Source organism: Talpa occidentalis, unplaced genomic scaffold (genome assembly GCF_014898055.3).
Source record: "Talpa occidentalis isolate TD23 unplaced genomic scaffold, MPIMG_talOcc4v2.1 talOcc4.7, whole genome shotgun sequence".
NCBI classification, from domain to species: domain Eukaryota; kingdom Metazoa; phylum Chordata; class Mammalia; order Eulipotyphla; family Talpidae; genus Talpa; species Talpa occidentalis.
The window spans coordinates 30,909,602-30,925,798 of record NW_023605083.1 but is presented as its reverse complement, the minus strand read 5'-3'; the positions used below and the strand labels follow the sequence as shown (position 1 = coordinate 30,925,798).

General features: G+C 39.4%; 1 protein-coding gene across 28 annotated transcripts in view; it reads left to right on the top strand.

The window, feature by feature from the left end:
• Positions 1-16,197, top strand: part of ELAVL2 (ELAV like RNA binding protein 2) — a 161,414-nt gene that overhangs the window by 39,897 nt on the left and 105,320 nt on the right. For 6 of the 28 annotated variants that reach the window (XM_054688784.1, XM_054688783.1, XM_054688793.1 and 3 more), the window contains exon 1: positions 1,109-1,267. The exons of 9 other annotated variants lie outside the window; for them this stretch is intronic. In XM_054688784.1, the coding sequence (XP_054544759.1) occupies positions 1,212-1,267 (56 nt within the window). In that variant the 5' untranslated portion in view covers positions 1,109-1,211. 13 more of the 28 variants (XM_054688803.1, XM_054688786.1, XM_054688791.1 and 10 more) reach the window with 12 other exon arrangements.

Genomic DNA, 16,197 nt, shown 5'->3' with positions numbered 1-16,197 from the left:
GTATAACATTTGTTTTTCAAAACATCTAGGAAAATGTCATAAAGATTATAGTGTTTCTTTGGCTTCTTTTTTAGTGTAGTTCCAATAGCAGGTGGCACATAACAGGCCAGAAACTGGGATGTTTTTAAGAGCACTAATCCATACTTTCCCCTGAGTCTTCCTCATGCCTAACATCACATCCACCAGAGTACGGCTTTTTCAAGCCAGTTCTTAGTGTTCTTAGGTCTGCCTGTTTGCTTTTCTGCGTTAATTTTATTAATATAACTTTTTTTCCCCTTTCTATATCCTACATAATACTTCATTTCCTTGACTTGCTGGAAAGGCTTATTCCCTCAGTTGGAACTGGCCATTTGGGGATAATATGTATTCTTGCATAAAACAGTAGGTGGTGTTTATGAACAGTAGTGGGCAAAATGTAGATTTATGGTGAACAACATAGTTTGTGACCTAGTGAAGAAAAATGATGAATCCTCCCTCCTCCACCTTTTGTACAGCTTCTAACTACCTTATAAATTATTGCTTCCTAATGCAATGAAATTTTGTTTTGGACTGTCAAATTGGGAGGGGTGCCAGCAGGGAGCTGCCTGTTTTAGTTGCTAATAGCTTGGCTATTAGGACAGAGACACAAGTGGGATCAGTGATTGAAGGCGGTGTACCAACAGGAGACACTGAGCATATACTCTGGAAACAGTGATGATACCCATTGTTTCTGTTCTAGACCTCCCAAGACCTCCCTGGATAATCACTATAGATGAAGATAGGAGGCTCAGTGATCACATGGTTTGTCCAAGTATTCACCCTACTGAGCGGGAAAGTAAGACCTAGGTCTGTGATCCCACTTCAGTATCTTTTCTTCTGATCTCCAGAATGATGTTCTTTTTACTTCTGGCAGCCTTGCTCATTGTGGTAATGTGTCTCAGGCCAGAGAGACAGAGCTCATCTCTAGACCTTATGGTTTGAGGCCTTATTAGTGGGGCTGTTGTAGTAGATTTTTGTTTTAAAAGCTTCACATTCCAAGCAGAATGTTCATCAACTATTCTCCAAAGGCCAGAATTCTGAGCATGCATTATTTTAGGCCTGTGGCTAGGTAACTTCTAGAAGAATTCCGTCATAGGCGGGTGTCTTCCTGATGCCAGCTGGCAGTCTTGACTTGAACGATTACTTTTTGGAACCATATGAAGTATGGATTGGTATTTTCTATAAGCAAGTGAATGAACACACTGTCTTCAGACTTATTTTTGGATGCTGTTAAAATCAAGAAGGGAAGGTTTTGAAATACTTTATGTTCTATTGCGGGTGAAAGTGACATTCATATAACCCTGGCTCATTATAGTAAGATATATGAAGGATGAGTCCTTAAATTTAAGTTTTTGAAGCAAATATGTTCTGAATCTGGGGGACTTTACTACTGCTTTTGCTATGAGAAAGAAAGGTTGTAGGTTAGGTCTTAACTGGATGTATAATATTCAGACTCGAATCAGCAAATATCTGCCCTATAAAGTTTGTTCTTGACTCATTTTATTTCTCCAATTTAACTGTCAGAAAAATTGGTTGACTTATAGAGGGAGACGACTACAGATTAAAGATAATCTTTATTTTCCCCTTGAAAGGGGACATATGTCATGTTTAGTCATCTCTTGTATCATGTACTATTTATTTGCAGTAGAAATTAAGGAAATATTTGTTTAATTTACTTGAATTCAGAGTTTGGAATAGAGAAGATATAGAGGAAAAGTGAGATAATACAATACTTGAAATTTATTACAAATGGGAAAAATTTTATTTCTATCTTTAGATAAGCTATGAATGATAAATGATATTACTAAAATTTTAATCATAAGGAAATTTTAGCAAAACAAAATTACTGTTTCGCTGCCATCTATCCTCAAACCTTACATGTGTATTTTTAACTTTGTTTTTGAATCTCATAAATATGTCCAATCAATGTAATTTTTTTTTTCCCCAAAGTGATGAAGTTAGTGGTGCATCTTCAATCCATGTTGTCTTAGAGTTGAGAAGCTGAAATAGCTACATGTTAACATGTTCTTAGGTATCTTATCCCTGTGTGTATTTTACTTTTTCTAGACTGTAAATATTATCCTTGTGCTCTGTGAAGCTGGGGTAAACTAGGTTTACCTAAAAAGAAAAAAAAAAAAAAACCTGTCAAATTATCTCTGTATATTTCAAGCAGGTGTCTCTGGTCTAAAATTTTTCCAACAGTCTATGCTCACAACGAAGAGTAAAGCATAGCAGTGAGTAGAATCCTTCCAGGGCTGCTCCAAATTGTTTAGCTGTGATTTAGGACATCACAAGATGAACCCAAAATTAAGGTAGGTGTTGAGAATTCAAAGTTAAGTAGATTTTTACATGATATCATTTTATAGGATGCCACAATCTTAAGCTTTGATTTTAATGAATATGCATCATTTCTAATTTTTTTTTTTGAGTTGGTCTAGACCACCAAAGATTTTGAGAAAAGTATTTCCATAATTATCTAATTTCCAAAGAAATTCAGAACCATTAAGAGATCCAGGTATTTGTCAAATCTTAGGTGTGATTTTCCCTAAAAGAGTTGTATAGAACTGTATCCATAAAGAACATTTCATTATGGCGGGCTTTTCTTTCTCTTCCTCATCCCCTATGATTATTTCCTATTTGTTACTGTTAAATAAGTGAGGCAAATTTGGTGACAGTTTATTAAATATTAAATAGTCTATGCATATTTGAGAATGTTCACTATACCTTTTGGGCAAAATCTAAAAGAAAGTGAGGAGCACGTGAATTTTCCATGTGGCTTGCTTGCTAATCCATACAGCTCATCAGCAATAAATAGTAGCATGAATTTAGCACATGATATTCAAAAATATTATCTTTCTTGCTTTTTAGGTCACTGCACTTCCTAGACTATATTCTTAACTCATTAATTTCAGAGGTGGATGCTGGTGACTATGAACAGTTCTCTGTTATTTTTCATCTTATGTGGTTGGAAGATAATCAAAACATTGAATCTCTCTTAGTTTATACCATCTAGAACTGTTTAGCATGTATATAAGCATTTTTTTTTCCCTAGTTGAATTTTATCACAACATTAAGATGTCAGTTTCTTTTTCCTTACTTGCAGAAAGAAGCTATGGAACATATATATAATCTTTACTCTTGATTGAGGGAACTTGGAGAGAAGTAAAATAAGTTTTAGTTTGGAGACCAGATTTTTCTTTTTTAAAAAGATTTATTTATTTATGCATACAAACTGGGGTACAGGCCGAGGGGTGGGGGTGGTATGTGTGAGAGGATTCACCAGAGACAGAATGGAGAACAGAACAGGCAGATTGACTGAAATCCACTGATAAGGCGAGCAGCGGGTGAGTCAGGAGAGGTCTGCTGTGCCATGTGGGTAGCTCCCTGGCCAGGGATCAAACTCGAACTTGTGCTGCAGTGGCTGCGGATTGCTTTATAGTGCTGCATCTTAACCCCTTTCGCCATCAGGCAGGCCCCTCTTTCTTTTTTTTTTAATTGAAGTAGTATTGCGTTATGAGATTATGTAAGTTTCAGGCCTCTCTGGTGGCCTGGGGGTTAAGTCTCAGATCTACAAACTGGAAGGCCTGAGTTTGATCCCTGACCAGGGAGCTAACCCACATAGCTCAGTAGATCTCACCTGTCTCCCTGCCTGCTCCCCTCAGCAGTGGATCTGCCTGTTCTGCTCCCCATTCTGTCGCTGGTGAATCCTCTCACCCCTTGCATCTCTGGCCTACACCCCAGTTCTTCTACGCAAAAATAAATCTTTTTAAAAAGATTATGTAAGTTTTAGGTGGATATGATTAAAAATCTGCTTGTGTCTATAATACATTACGGTCATCTCTAAAAGTCCAATTCCATCCTTCACCACAGCATTGTCTTGGAGAGATTTCTAATGTTATTCCCAGTGTTACAAGGACAGCAGGAATGAGTTAAGGGGTTGGTGGTGGAGGTGGGGATTTGAGGTAACAATTTCCCATTGCCTTGGTATCTGATCTGTTTATTTAAAGTTATTTTCCTATTGTAGTAATGTTGGTATTTAGCACCATGTATGATTCAGAGGTATAGATCTGATCTGTTCTTAATGGCTCTTTAAGTTGGTTTTCATTTTTTGGGACACTTAAGTAAATTCTGTTTCTTTGAAAATTAAAAATTATGTGTGTTAAAGGTAAATACTGCCTGAAAGCTATTTTTTTTTTTTTAAGCAGACTCAACCTTGGTACTCTGGTCACCATGAGATTTCATGTGTGGCATATATAACTGACCAGTTGTAATTAATACAGATTCTTAATGTAAACTGAGCACTTGATATTTTTTATGAACATTAATTGTTACTGTACATAGTAATTAGGTCCTTGGTAGATAATTTTAGGATAACTTTTGTATTAACAGTGCTATTTCTCTCCATTCTTTCCTGTAAAGAATTAAGACTTTATTGTATCTATTTGCAATCTCTTTGTGGTGAGTTTAACTGCTTACTTGGACAAGATCTGTTGAGATGCTTCTGTAGCCACTTTGATTAAGCTGAGACTTAGTGTGTTTATGACCCATTTTATACAGCTTCAAAGCATGCTATATTAAGAAAAAAATATTCTACCTCAGGACTGGACTGAAGTGACTGTGTTCGCCAGGATTAAGGAGGCAGGCTCCTGGGATGTCCTCTGGGCCAGTCATTTATAGCAGTGTGAAACATCCTCTGGCTAGCAGAGAATAGCTGCTTTCTGCTTGACACTGAGCCTGTTTGGAACCGAAGGAGAAGTTGAGATCTAAGGCGGATGCTCTATTCAAGGAAGGCTAACCTTAAGAATGGTTATCAGACTGGGTACTCCCGTGGTATGCTTGTCCCTTACACAGACACTCATAGACACACACACACACACACACACATACACACACACACACACACATGCACGCACACAATCACATAATCACACAATCCAGAGTACAGTGGCTGCTCCATCTGGTATGTCATAGGCCTGCCATGACATAGAACTGTTTGTTCTAAAGCAACTCATTTTAAAGCTGCAATATGTTAAATGGGCTGCCCTTCATTGAGGGCCTCGGGTATGTTGGCAGTTTATCAGCAACAGGGTTGTGATCCTGTCACTTCATGTTCATGAAGGCTTTCATTTAGCTTAGCAAATCACATCTCCTGCTAACTTCCACTCTTTCAAATGGTAAACTTGAAATGGATGTTTGTGACTTTTAATTTTTATTATTTTAAAATATATTTATTTTAAAGATTTATTTATTTATTTATACAAACTTGGCATTCTGTGTGCTCTTTTTTTCTCTCTCTCTCTCTCTCTGTGTGTGTGTGTGTGTGTGTGTGTGAGAGAGAGAGAGAGAGAGAGAGAGAGAGAGAGAGAGAGAGAGATTCAAGCCCTTTCTAAGTCAATTAAGTATGCGATGATGTGTAACTTATGCTTTATAAGTTACTGGGTACAGTCAGAAGCATGGGAGGGTGAGAGAATTCACCAGAGTCAGAGCGGAGAACAGAGCAGGCAGACTGATGAAACATACTGCTGAGAGGAGCAGTGGGCGGCATGAGAGGTCTGCGGGTCATGTGGGACCCTCACCCGGTGGCCGGAGAACAAACCGGTGCTGCAGAGGTTATGGGCAGCTTTGCAACCCAGCGCTCAACCCCTGCGCCACCCGGGAGGCCCATTTGTGACTTTTTATTAGTAGCCATCAGGGTGCTTTAGTCCTTTCTTGGCATAACCATTGAGCTGTATTTCCTCTGGTAAGTTGCATCTTGCATTAAACTGGGGAACCCCCCTAATGATTAATCTTTTTGGGGGGTTTATTTTCAAAAACAATTTTCTTCTAAGTGACCATTTCCTTCAGTCTCAGTGTCACATTTTTATATTCCTAGAAAGAGTTTTATCAAAGCATTTACTTCCCTGGTGTAGCAATTTTACTTTCCCAGCATTTGCTTTTTTTCTGTTCAGTCCAAGAGAGTAAGTACTTTGTTTTTGTTTTTAATGTGTTTCTTATGTATAGAAAATTCAGGGAAATCAGCGTATGTTAGAGCTGGAGGGGTCCCTACCCACATTTTTGACCAGTGCTCCCATTTCATACATTTGGAACAGATGCTGAAGGTGTGTTGCTTCATGTCTTACAAGTAGTGGCTGTGGGTGGTTAAGCTAGACTTATAGGGCTCTTGACTTGTCTTTCTCCCAATCCCCTCCTTCTTTGCATAGCTTGCATTATTTGTTTCATTTTTTTAAATGCAGGGAATGCCTTAATGGGAGTCTAAATTGATCAGTTTTTAGAGGACATTTTGGCAGCAGCTAAAATAATTAAAACTGTAAATAGACTGTAAACTAGTCATCTCTATCTTTAAATTTACATTTTTGCACATCTGTAGAAAGTATTTATTGCAAGCATTGTTTGAAATAGAAAAACCCTGGGATATGTATTAGTAGGGTGTTGGTTAAACTAATTTGGGCATTTATTACATAGTCATCTCTAAAAGAATTCTCTATGTGCTGATACTTAAATATAAAAAGCAAGGTGCAAAGAGCATTATGGCAGTATTCATCTCTATGTATTAAAGTATCTGCTTTTCTCAGCTGTACTTACACACATTTGTGTTCACTTAAAAGTGTTCATATCTGGGATGTGGGTTAGAAGAATTAAAAATTTATTTCATTTTATACAGGTTAACAGTTATGATCTTTTTGCATCACATGTTTTTTTTTTAATTTGCAAAAAATATTACCACAATTACAAGTTACTTTAAAAGATAATATACCTTATATTTTCCAGGGCATTTAAGTTGATTTTCAGTATTATCTACATGAACTTTTAGTGTTCAGTGTCTGTGTTCAGTTGAGCATTGTGCCAGGTCTTTGGGAGTTCAGAAGCAATAGACTATAGATGCCCTTCTTGAGATGTCTCATTGACAGTTCATAGGTAAGAAATGCGACAAATAGATTATGGAGAGAAAGGTTTTGGTCAGGGCAGCTGCAATAGTTGGGAAAGGGCTTGTGAAACTTAGATGTGAGTAGTAATTTTGGGGATGTTTTGTAAGTAGTAGAAGGAGACTTTCTAGAGGGGCATTAACATGATGTTTAATGCTTTTAAACAGTTTTGATTAATAGAGCATGGTTAGGTTTCTAGAGGGTCTTCAAACCTACATGGTGCATTGCCATTTCTGTATAAACCTTTGGAATATGTGTTGTAGAATGAAAACTTAAAAGATTATGCACACAGTTTTGTAGGATGGCTTGGTGTGAGGAAAACTGAAGAACCTGGGGTGAGAGGGCAAGAGTGGCCCTGGGAAGGCAAGAGCAAGCAGGTCTTCGGAGGAAACCAGAGTGTGATTTTTGGTTCCTGACTGTGGTGGAATTTACCAAGTGAAAAACTACCACTTGGCATTCTGTGTGCTCTTTTTTTCTCTCTCTCTCTCTGTGTGTGTGTGTGTGTGTGTGTGTGTGTGTGTGTGTGTGTGTGTGTGAGAGAGAGAGAGAGAGAGAGAGAGAGATTCAAGCCCTTTCTAAGTCAATTAAGTATGCGATGATGTGTAACTTATGCTTTATAAGGTCTTTCCTGAGAAACAGAATATAATTATGTTCATGGTATCCATATTGTAGTCTTATAAAACTTCTCTATCAAAGGAAGTTGATGATTAAAATAATTACTGGGCATAGGTGTCTCCCTGGTGGCACAGGGGTTAAAGTCTCAGCTATCAAGCTATATAACCAGCCACTGCAGCATGAGTTCCATCCCAGAGAGCTAACCCATATGGCGCAGCAGACCTCTCCTGACTCCCCCCTACTCTCCTCAGCAGTGCATTTCAGTAGATCTGCCTGTTCCCACTCTGTGTCTGTGGAATCCTCTCCCCACCCTGCCCCTCACACCTCTGGCCTACACCCAGTTCTTCCACATAAAAATAAATAAATTTTTAAAAATAAATAATTACTGAGCACAAGAAGTAGTTTGCAGAATCCAGGTCTGGAGGTGTAACACTTTGATGGTATGGAAACTGTTATGAGGATTTTTCATGTGTGCTAAAGGAATTCACCATAAATGAAAACTTATTTAAGGTTGAGTTAGACCAATGATTCTCAAACATTTTGTTCTTAGGATTCTTTTATACACTTAAATTATTGAGAATCCAAAGACTCTTTTTTGTGTGTTTAAGTTTTATATATCAATATTTAGTTATTATATTAGAAACTAAAGTGAAGAAGCTTAAATATGTTCAAGAAATAGACCATAACATGTTAAAAATATTATCTAAAAATGAAGATACATATTTTCTAAAAAAAATGATGTGACATGGTTTTACATTCTTTCATCTCTTTAATGTCTAACATAATAGAAGACAGTTGTACTTGCATGTTGTTACAGTGAATGCAGAAGCTCATATCACATATCATATAACTTTTGAATCCCTACTTTACATTTATGAGAGACTGGGAGAGAAAAAAGTATTGTTTTGACCTTTTGGATCTATGAAAAGTTCCCTGGAGCCTTAAGGGATTCTCAGACTTACTCTGTCCTCTTTAGAGTTCAGTTTGGTTGCATTAATGGCTTCCTGAAGAAATAGGTGAGACTCATCTCAAACTTAATAGAAAAATTTAAAGTCTGTAATATAAGGAGGAGTAACAGTCATCTTTTGAGGGAGGTTTAAATTTAAGAATTAAAGGCATGCATTTAGAATTGAAGGTGAGGTTGTCCTGGGAGTTGAAGACTTTACTGCTATGACCAGGTTCTGTCACAAGTTTTACCTGGTTGCATGTTTTGAATTCTACTTTCCGTAGCTAAAAATTGAAGCTGTGGACTAACTGTAGAAGTTCCTTGTAGCACTAACATTCTATGATTTATTCATGTATTTTTTATAGTGCTCTCAACATTTTCTATAAATACACACATGCCCACACATCACGTACGCACATTTGGAGCACTTTGGAAGGTCACATGAGCTAAAAATGCACCTTGGAGTAGTTCACCTAAGCATTTTCTTTTTTCTACATTGGTTTCATTGTCCTAGTTTGTTTCTTAAATAGAAATTGACTAAATGGTACTGTGGGTGTATATAGAATCTTAACCTCTTTTGTCAGCTGTTGAACACACCTGCACTTTTTTTTTTTAAAGTCCTCTTCCCCCCCCCACCCCCATTAGTCATAGGATTAGGTGGGTAAGGAGAAAGGTGTAGCCCTTTCTTTTGAAATGCAAAATGGGATTGGTGGTGAAGGGGGGTTTCCATCTATTTTTTGTGTGTATGAGTCCTCATTTTAAATTCTGATAGAATTTCTTTAAAGTTTTAAATTTTCTCATTTAGACATTTTCTTTATTATAAGTTGTATAATAAATTCCTGAAATGCTATATAATCAAATACTGAGACCAAATGAAGAAATATAGCAGAGGCACCTAGCATTCTTAATGTTGGTTTCTATTTAAAACTAAAGTCCTTTTGTTAGCTTGTAACAGGGTGGTCCCCAGGAAAGGGGGAGGTTCCCTGCCCCACCCAAGGGAGGGTGGAGCTGAGCAGGAAGAGGAGAAGCTGGAGAAGAGACTGAGGAAGGAAGCAGGATGGAGCCAGGAGACCTGGAGGAGGCGCATGGAGCCTAGAGACACGTGAAGAAACTGCGCTTGTCTTTGGGTCGTGGACTGGGTGACACAGATGTGGGTGAGACCCGTGGGGAGGTGACCATGGCAGCTTTTATCTTGATGTTGATTTTGCTCTTTTCCTTCCGGGCTTGTCCGGTTGTTTGTGACCCTTTTCTGTGGGTCCCCACTGGAAGATGCTTTAGACTTGTGGCAGGCTTTGGGGCCTTGTTCTGGGCCGATCCCATATGGATGGACTTTTACCCACGAGGGGACGGGTAACTTTGGGTGCTTCATTTAGAAACTAGACTCTTTGCCTTACCTGTATTGTTTCCTAGTTTTATTAAAGATCCTTCCCATTAAAGTCTCCTATGTTTTGTGTTGATGCGGCGGATGGCAGAACCCATGTAGAATAGGCAGGTTTGCGGGGTTTGGGCTGACCCTTTTCCCTGTCCAATAACAAGCTCACCTCAGTGTGGACGTTTTGAAATTTCAGATTGCAAGAAACTCACTTCTCTAAAAACTTTGAAGTCGTGGAGGGCTGATAGTTCTTGTACACCATTTAATATTTATTGAATGATTGGCACAAAAACTTTTCTTTCAAATACAAAAAGATAAGAAACATTAACTACTTTTTATTCACTCTGTTTTGGAAATAGCATGTTGCTATAAAAATGAAATCTTTAACCTTATTTATTTCTACCTGTTAATAAAAATAAGTTATTTATATTTCATTTAAAACTACTACAGTAGTCCTTGTGTGAGTCAGGTTCTGGTCTTGGGGCACTTCATTTCTAGTCTTTCTATTCTTGTCCTCCATCAGTAGTGCTATTTTTGTATTTCTTCTTGGCTTTTGTATTTCATACTTTCAGGTGTCTTTAGTAAGGTTATCTTTCTTTTTTTTTTTTTTTAAGAGGCATGTATTTTTATTTATTTGTTTTTTGTTTATTTGTCTGTTTATACATGCACTGGGTACATTCAGAAGCTCGGGAGGGTGAGAGAATTCACCAGAGCCAGAGTGGGGAGCAGAGCAGGCAGAAGGACCAAAGTACTCTGCTGAGGGGAACAGCGGGCGGCCGGAGAGGTCTGCGTGCCATGTGGGACCCTCCTCTGGTGGCGGGGAGCAGCCGGGAATCAAACCAGTGCTGCAGAGGCTGCGGGCAGCTTTGTAACCCAGCGCTCAACCACTGTGCCACTGGGGAGGCCCAGTAAGGTTATCTTTAAAGGCAAAGGGCTAATTGAGAAATAGTCTGGAGGGCAACAGTATCTGTGTTATGTTGTCCCAAATTGAGATGAAAAGTAAAAATGGAGAGAAGGGTTGCTATACAGTTCAGTTTTTAGTCTTGAAACTGGGCCCAAATTTAAGGATTCTTGATGTAGAATGTGATTTTGGATCTGAAAAGCCCAGACGAGGTGCTCTTGCTTAGGAAGAACAGTTTGAGAAATTTAATTGCCCTTATCATGTGGCTTCTGTTTAATAAATGAGAATGGGATCCCCTGAGGAAATTTAAACACATATTCATTGTCCTTGGAGGTGCGCTATCTAAGGATGATAGAGCTAAATTAGCATTTGAATTGAATTGCAAACATTCTGTGTATCTGCAAACTAAATTTAATATTTGAGTTTTAAACTTTTAGGTAATTTAGTTTGAGTTTTAAAAATTTTGTAGGAATGTTTGCCAAAAATTCTAAACTGATTCTGCACTCAACAGAGATCAAGTACAGCCGGTCATCCTATACTATCCTCCCACTCAGTGTTGTTTTCTCATAAAGTGCATGATAAAAACAACAACAAAAAACAATGAAACAAACTGTTCTGACCAACATTGAATGAAACAACTTTTGAAGATATCTTTTCCTTAAAGTCCTTTCCAAGAACCTATGGATGACTTTAAGTGAGGATTTACTGTGATCTGAAGTAACCTTCATTCTGTATTGTTTAGGTTACTACAAGTTACATTAGTAAAGAGGGGAATTGTAACAGGGTGGTCCCCAGGAAAGGGGGAGGTTCCCTGCCCCACCCAAGGGAGGGTGGAGCTGAGCAGGAAGAGGAGAAGCAGAAGAAGAGACTGAGGAAGGAAGCAGGATGGAGCCAGGAGACCTGGAGGAGGCGCATGGAGCCTAGAGACACGTGAAGAAACTGCGCTTGTCTTTGGGTCGTGGACTGGGTGACACAGATGTGGGTGAGACCCATGGGGAGGTGACCATGGCAGCTTTTATCTTGATGTTGATTTTGCTCCTTTCCTTCCGGGCTTGTCTGGTTGTTTCTGGCCCTTTTCTGTGGGTCCCCACTGGAAGATGCTTTAGACTTGTGGCAGGCTTTGGGGCCTTGCTCTGGGCCAGTCCCATTTGGATGGACTTTTACCCACGAGGGGATGGGTAACTTTGGGTGCTTCATTTAGAAACTAGACTCTTTGCCTTACCTGTATTGTTTCCTAGTTTTATTAAAGATCCTTCCCATTTAAGTCTCCTATGTTTTGTGTTGATGCGGCGGATGGCAGAACCCATTTAGAATAGGCAGGTTTGCGGGGCTTGGGCTGCCCCTCTCCCTGTCCTATAACAGAATGATGACCTACAATCCTTTGAAAGGCTATTTAGAATTTCATTTTAGTTTATCAACAAAGCAAAACGGGCCTCCCTGGTGGCGCAAGGGGTTAAGACACAACCTATGAAGCTGTTCACAGCCTCTGCAGCACGAGTTCGATCCCCCAGCTGGCCAGGGAGCAACCACATGTGTGCAGCAGACCTCTCCTGACTCGCCGGCTGCTCCCCTCAGCAGTGTACTTCAGTCAGTCTGCCTGTTCTGTTCTCTGCTCTGTCTCTGGTGAATCTTCTCACCCTCCGCATTTGTGGCCAGTACCCCAGCTCTTGTATGCATAAATAATAAATCTTTAAAAAAAAAAACAGCAAAACATTTCATGTCCATTTCAAGTTATCCTTGAATGAGGACTAGCAGCTAGGGGAGAAAGGTATACTACAGGTTGCAGAGTCACCTTTGCCATTTTAGCCTGCTGCCATTTGCTTCTGCCAGTTTAGCAAAGCTGTACTTTTTCTGTCCCATTTCAGATTGTGAAGTGGTGCATTTAGGTGCTTGAGCTAACAACTGGTTAACAGCGGGCAGTATTAGTTGAGAATAAGGAATAAGAACTATTTAAAAACTTGATTATTAAACTTGAGGTTAAGAATTTGGGGTCCTTATTCAAGTTAACCAGTGGCTCCAAGCCTTAAGGTTTCTGAGCTTTGAAATAGGAATAATGGTAATTATGATAAAAGGTTGACTGTGATGCTATGATGAGGCTCTCAAAACCAGTAGCTTCTTTCTTTTATCATTCCTGATTTGGCATTCTTTGGAAGAATGAATACGGTGAAACTGTCATGTCAGGTTTTTAGGCCTAGTCTCTCAGCCAGGAACAGATCCCAGACTGCAGTGGCAGTGCTGAGTCCCAGCCACTAGACCACTGCTGGTTGGTGTCTAACGAAGCCACAACAGGAACTTCACAGACATTCAGGCAAGCAAGCAAAGAGGCAGATTTGTTTAGAGAAAGTTTATTGAGGAGAAGAGGAACAGAAATAAAGTGGGACTCCCTGGTGGGTGGAACCAGGCCTGGGAGGGGCAGTCGCCCTCAGGAAATTTATACCTTCTTTCCCTAATTACTCTAAACTCCATCAGTCTCTTTGTGATTGGTTAGTTCTCTGTGGTGTCACTCACTGCCTAAATGCCTCTGTACCCAGAACTAAGTCTCTGTGTCCCAGCCCTTATCTTTTGTCTTTATCATCCTTGTCCAGGAATGTCCTGTTGCCCCTAGTCCAGGGGTGTTTGATGAGTCCCCTTTGGAATTTGTTGCCCTTATCTCTGGAGCCCTCCATATTCCTCTGAGGCTTTTCCTATTCTGACCCTAAGTGCTCTGCTTGCTCTGTGCCACAACAGGACATTATTAATGCTATTATTTTAGAAGAAATTACTTCAGACTTTGCTGTTGTTGCAATATTTAGAATCCTTCAAATCTTGAATAACGGTGAGGTCTGTCCTTCTTACCCACAGAACTTTTGGGCAACGATGTTTAAAGGCTAAAACTTGGTGTAGGGTTGTAGGAAGACTTCTCGTAACCTTTGAGAAAGGAGAAAGACAAAGAAAAATGAAAGAGCTTAGATTTCTCTTTTCAGCGATAGAGCCCTTTCAGGGTTTTCTAATTCTTAATGGAATTTTTGCCCAATGTGTGTATCTCTTATAAAGAAGCTTAGTCTAGCCAGAAGGAACTTGGGTGTGGTAAGGCAATTACAGGCTCTCAATAGATGATGCACTAATTAGTGAGCTACATCCCTTTCAAACTAGAGTGTTGGCTGCTGGGAGTAGCAGGAGTTACTATTAAGCATCAGTGACTAAGAATTAATCTTATTTAACTGGAAGTGGGGATTGATACCATAATTAGATATGAGTGATTCAGTGATCAGACTTAAAAATGTAGGTCTTTTTAAAAAAAATTATTTATACATGCAAGAACTGGGGTACAGGCCAAGGGTGTGGCGGGGGGGGGGCACAGGGGGTGAGAGGATTCACCAGAGACAGTGGGCAACAGAACAGGCAGATCAACTGAAATACACCTCTGAAGGGAGCAGCGGGCAAGTCAGGAGAGGTCTGCTGTGCCATATGGGTAGCTTCCTGGCTGAGGATCGAACTTGTGCTGCAGTAGCTGCAGTTAGCCGCTTGGGTTGTGTCTTAACCCCTGTGCCACAAGGGAGACCCTAAAAATGTAGATCTTAAAAATTATTTGTTTCCGTCCTCCCTGGTTGTGTAACAGGTTGAGTGCAGTGCTGTGAAGCTGTCCGCAGCCTCTGCAGCGCAGGTTCGATTCATGGCCAGCCAGGGAGCTACCTGCATGGCGTGGCAGACCTCTCCTGTCTCGCCCGCTGCTCCCCTCAGCAATGTTTTTGGTCAGTCTGCCTGTTCTGCTCCCCGCTCTGTCTCAGGTGAATCCTCTCATCCTCCCGTGCCTCTGGCCTGTACCCCAATTCTTGTATAAATAAATAAATCTTAAAAAAAAATTATGTTTTCCCCACCTGCATGGTGGAATGGAGGTAGAATGTAAAATCTTGCACTAGAAGAAATCTGGTTTTGGTGCCTATTTGAGTGTCACTTCTCAGGGTCTCTGTTTTGGTTTTTTTTTTTTTAAGATTTATTTTTCTTTATGCACGCAAGAACTGGGGGGTAGAACAGAGGTGTGAGGAGTGAGAGGATTCACCAGACAGAGTGGAGAGCAGAACATGTAGATCTACTGAAATACACTGCTGAGGGGAGTAGCAGGTGAGACAGGAGAGGTCTGTTGCACCATGTGGGTAGCTCCCTGGCCAGAGATGGAACCCATGCTGCAGTGGTGGCCAACAGCTTGATAGCTGAGACTTAACCCCTTATGCCACCAGGGAGGCCCAGCTCTCTGTTTATTATCTAAAATGTGGGGTGGAAAACAAGCTTCAGGTTGCTTTTCTCCTTTAAAGATATGATTTGTCAGGGGAAGGGTTGAATGCTGTTACCCATGACTTTGTTTTCTTGTTTAGAAGTAGCAGGTGAGAGTTAAATACTGCTTTCTATTCTAGGCTTTTTTTGTGGGCAGTTGTTTAGAGACAAGGTTAAAAAAAATTTAAAAAGCTGCTGTGAGGTAGGTCGTGTTAGACAGATTCTGTCTCTTATAATTGGATAATAATTATTACTTTGGAAGGCCACTATAATAACTGTTTCAATGTTCTTCTGCCCTTCACTTTATATGATCACCACCTGGGAGAAAATGTTGTGCACATATTAAGGAAAAAAAATGATCAAGTTTTGGATTTAAGAACTGAATTGTTAAGTCTTGATTAAATGATGCCCATTGGTTGTAATTATATCTATCCATAAAAAAGTATGATAGCAGATCCTTTAAGATAATAAATTTTAATTGTATATATGTACCTGGGAACCATTTTAAACCATATAGAAGGGACAAATGAACTTGACATATTGAAAAAAGTGTTCACTTAGGTACATAGCTTTTAGTTTATGCTTCTAGAAAGGATAAGAAGAGAAAAATCCAGTTCCTCTCATCCATCTCTGTCCCTACACATCAGCACTTCTTCCTAGGTTTGAGTCAACATTCCTTCATTGATACAGCATAGAAGTGGTTGTATCAGTATCACTTGAAAACCTCTTTGTGTCTAAGCATTCTACATACTTTCACTCACATTCTTGGAACTGAAGCATATGTAGTAAAATAACCCCTGTTTTACATATAAGAAAGTGCGGCAAAGAGAAATTTATGTAAATGGACCAAAGATGAAATCGGTGACAAAGCTAGAATTAGAACTCATGCAGTCTGGCTATTTAGTGTGCATGATTTTTACTATCGTGGAATTCTGTGCCCATGTATTAGACCTAAATTGTAGATCAATTAGAGTACTGTTTTTGCTTTTGTAACCATTTAAGCATTGGTTCTCATGAAGTATTTCCTTGGATAAAAATAACCTTTGTGATATAAAAAATATATAAAATTAAATTAAATTAAAAAAAAAAAACCTTTGAGGATTTTTGTTTGAGTTAGAACTTTGTAAGAGACATAGGGCAGCTCTGGATGTGTCACTCCTGCTGAAATCTT